General features: G+C 22.9%; 1 protein-coding gene across 1 annotated transcript in view; it reads right to left on the reverse strand.

Annotated features, from left to right (window-relative positions):
• Positions 1-2,887, reverse strand: part of LOAG_13830 (hypothetical protein) — a gene marked incomplete at both ends in the record, with an annotated part of 5,872 nt that extends 2,985 nt beyond the window's left edge. The window contains 3 exons of the mRNA XM_020448734.1: positions 1,482-1,562; positions 1,671-1,751; positions 2,489-2,887. Coding sequence (XP_020301144.1) covers positions 1,482-1,562; positions 1,671-1,751; positions 2,489-2,887 — 561 coding nt within the window. The remainder of the gene's footprint in view (positions 1-1,481; positions 1,563-1,670; positions 1,752-2,488) is intronic.
• Positions 2,888-3,324: the final 437 nt, after the last annotated feature.

Raw genomic sequence — 3,324 nt, forward strand, 5'->3', positions numbered from 1 at the left:
TTATAAAGGGATAAATTGTTTCGTGTTGAATTGTGAATTTGTGAGAGGGAGGAAAAAAAGAAAAAATTAAAATTTATTTATTGGTTAGGAGAAGTTACAAATTTGACTTTTTTTTTGAAAAAAAAAATTTTAAAAAAAAAAAAATTTCTAATATTATCAATTTATGATTTGTTATGCATCATTAATAAATGGATTAAATGTCATTTGAAAATTTTTATGAAATGTTAAAAAATAGGAAAATTTGAGTTTTTTTTTCAGAAATATATTTGTTAATTAGTTAATAAATAAGCTAATTTAATATGAGATACGTGAGCTAATTAATTAACATCGGCTAAATAATTAAGGGATATGGATTGATTAAATGGGCTAAAATTTACCAAATTTAATTCTAATTAAATTAGATGTAAGCTAAGTTTTAGAATTTAATAATATAAATAATAATAAAAAAAACTTTTGAATGATTGTTTATATGATATTAGCAAGAAATATTTAATTCAATGAATATATGAGCTAATTAATTAGCGCTGCTTAAACGACTAATAGATGTATTATATTTAAATCAATGCAAAATAATCTGATCATTTTATTATCATTACTTGAGACTAAAATATGATATTTATAAGTACCAATATTTTAGATTTCAGTATTTCATTCCTATTAATTATATGTGGTACTACCTGAATGGTACATTTCAAATTCATTCTTTAATTACAAATTTCTATCCAACATGATTCGTTTTTTGTAAACAATTTCAGTAAACGTTTAAAAAAAAGAAAAAAGAAGGAAGAAAAAGGAAAGGGAAATTCATCCTAAACAAATCATTAAATACAAAAAAAAAAAAAAGAATTTTATGATTCATTTTTATTTCATATCAAATGTTTTCCTTTGCTTCTTCGTTTCTGTCTTTCGTATTAACAAATAAAATTACAAATTGAAAGTGAAATTTAAAATTTTAATTTCATTTCTTTTCCTGCCGGTTAATTTGAAATTAATAAATTTTAATTTCACTTTTTTTCCTATTAGTTAATTTGAAATTAGTAATAAATTGAGAAAAGAAATGTAAATTCTGGTAAATAATTTCATCAAATATTTTAAAAATTACGGTAATATTGGTATAAGATAAATTAAATTTATTAAAATGGATGATAGTTCGAAGAGATGAATGCAAATGTGATTAATTATTTATTTAATTTTTGAAATAGTAAGATTATTTATCTATCATAGAAATAACATAATCATTATTTATCTTGAAGCAAAGCAAAATTTTTAAATATTAAATTATTTAATAATTTTATATAGCAATATATATTTATGATAGAAATTTTCATTATTGCTAATTATTGTAATTAAATATCTTAATTTTGGATAATATAATTGGAATTGAAATAATGATTAATAATCATTACATTATTTTAGATTTTTGATACGAATAATATGAAATTATTTGTTACAAAAAGAAAAAAAAGTAAATATTTATTTACTCTTTCCGTTATTTCCCATTTTGACGTACGTGTGGTATGAATACTGTCATCGGAATTTGATATTATCGCTTTTTCTTTCGGCTGAAAAAAAAAAAGCTAATACAGCTAATTGAAAAGCTAAAAAAGCTAATTAAGTGTGATTTTTAGGAATTAAATTTGGAAATTAATTTAATGAATTTAAAAACAAACTTCTTTTCCTTCACTTTCATCATGACGTGTTGATTTTACAATTGCCCATATTGGTGAATGTCGACGAGTGTCTTCTTTTTGCTAAAATCAATATGCATTTTATTTTTGAATTTCAAAATTACTAAATCTAAACTTGAAAAATAATAATTTATATATGTATATTTAAGTAACAATTTATATGTGTACTCAAGTACCAATTTACTTATATATATCTTTAAGTAATAACCTATGTGCACATTTGTATTTAAGCAATAATTCATATATATATATATACATTTAATTAATTAATAATTAACACATACTTTTACTTAACTAATAATTTGCACATATGCAAATTTGGGTAATAATTTATATATATGTATATTTAAGTGACAATCTGTACATATATGTATTTTAGTAACGATTTATATGTGTGCATTGAAATATTAATTCACATAAGTGTATTTAAGTAATCATTATTTATACACATGTATTTAAGCAATAATTTATATACATATATATACCTGTTTAAGTACTGATTTATATATATATTTAAGTAATAATTTATATATATATATATATGTTTGCATGTTTGTATTTGAATTATTTGATATTTCATTTTCGTTTGTGTTAGCCTTCTATCAAATAATATAATCTAAATAACTGATATATTGTTTAATCAATAATTCAATATTAATGTAACTTTGTTATTTTTGCTTATTGCAATGAATGAAAAGTCATATAGTATAAATAAACAAAATAAGTAATCAATTAATTAATAATTAAGAAATTATAAAATAGAAAATTGAAAAACAATAACAATAAAAAATAATTCTTACAGCAATTTCTTCATCAAGTTCACGTGTTTTTTCTAATGTTGACGCAGTGGAATATGATATTTTTTGAGGTTTCCTATCCCAAGTTTCCGAGGATATCAATCGTCCTTCTTGATTCTGTTTCACCAAAATTGTTGATGATGGTACGGTACTACCGGTATCCATTGCTGCTGCTAATCTCTCATCATAACTTGTAATATCACGATGTTGCAATTTTCCACTATCCCATAATTCATGAGTTATTCTTGTTGTTGGTGGTGTTACAGTAACAGGCGAAAAATGTTTTGTATCATATTGCCATGCACCTTTCGAACTGGATGACCATACTTCTGTTTTCTTCTCTTCCGTCCATTGTTGTCGATGCGGCATCGAATCTTGCGTAAACTGAAGATTCTTCCGCATATGTAATCTATGCGCTATTTGATGAATGATAGATGACAGTTAGGACAATTTTTAAATATGATATGTAAAATTAGCCAAACTTTTCTGCCTATAAGACTAGCCAAGAATATGCAAAATTGTTGGCTAATATTATTGCTATTTAGTAATCTTTGCGTTTTCTTCTGAAGTTAATTTTTTGTTTCGTTTTTTTTTTATCTATTAGCTTATTTTTGAATAATTTAATTGAAGAGCTTTAAAACGATGTATTTTTTATAAATTACTAATAAAACATACCTTTTCAATTTTCTGTTCATATAATGAAGGCGTAATTGGTTTGTCACCTGCTCGACGACTGATTTTTTGCGAATCATATTCATAAACGGTAATCTAAAAAAATTTGTTTAGCTGTTTGAATTAATCATGCTATCATTTGTACTGTAGCATAAATAATGAACAAT

This window comes from Loa loa, assembly GCF_000183805.2.
Source record: "Loa loa unplaced genomic scaffold supercont3.848, whole genome shotgun sequence".
Taxonomy (NCBI): Eukaryota; Metazoa; Nematoda; class Chromadorea; order Rhabditida; family Onchocercidae; genus Loa; species Loa loa.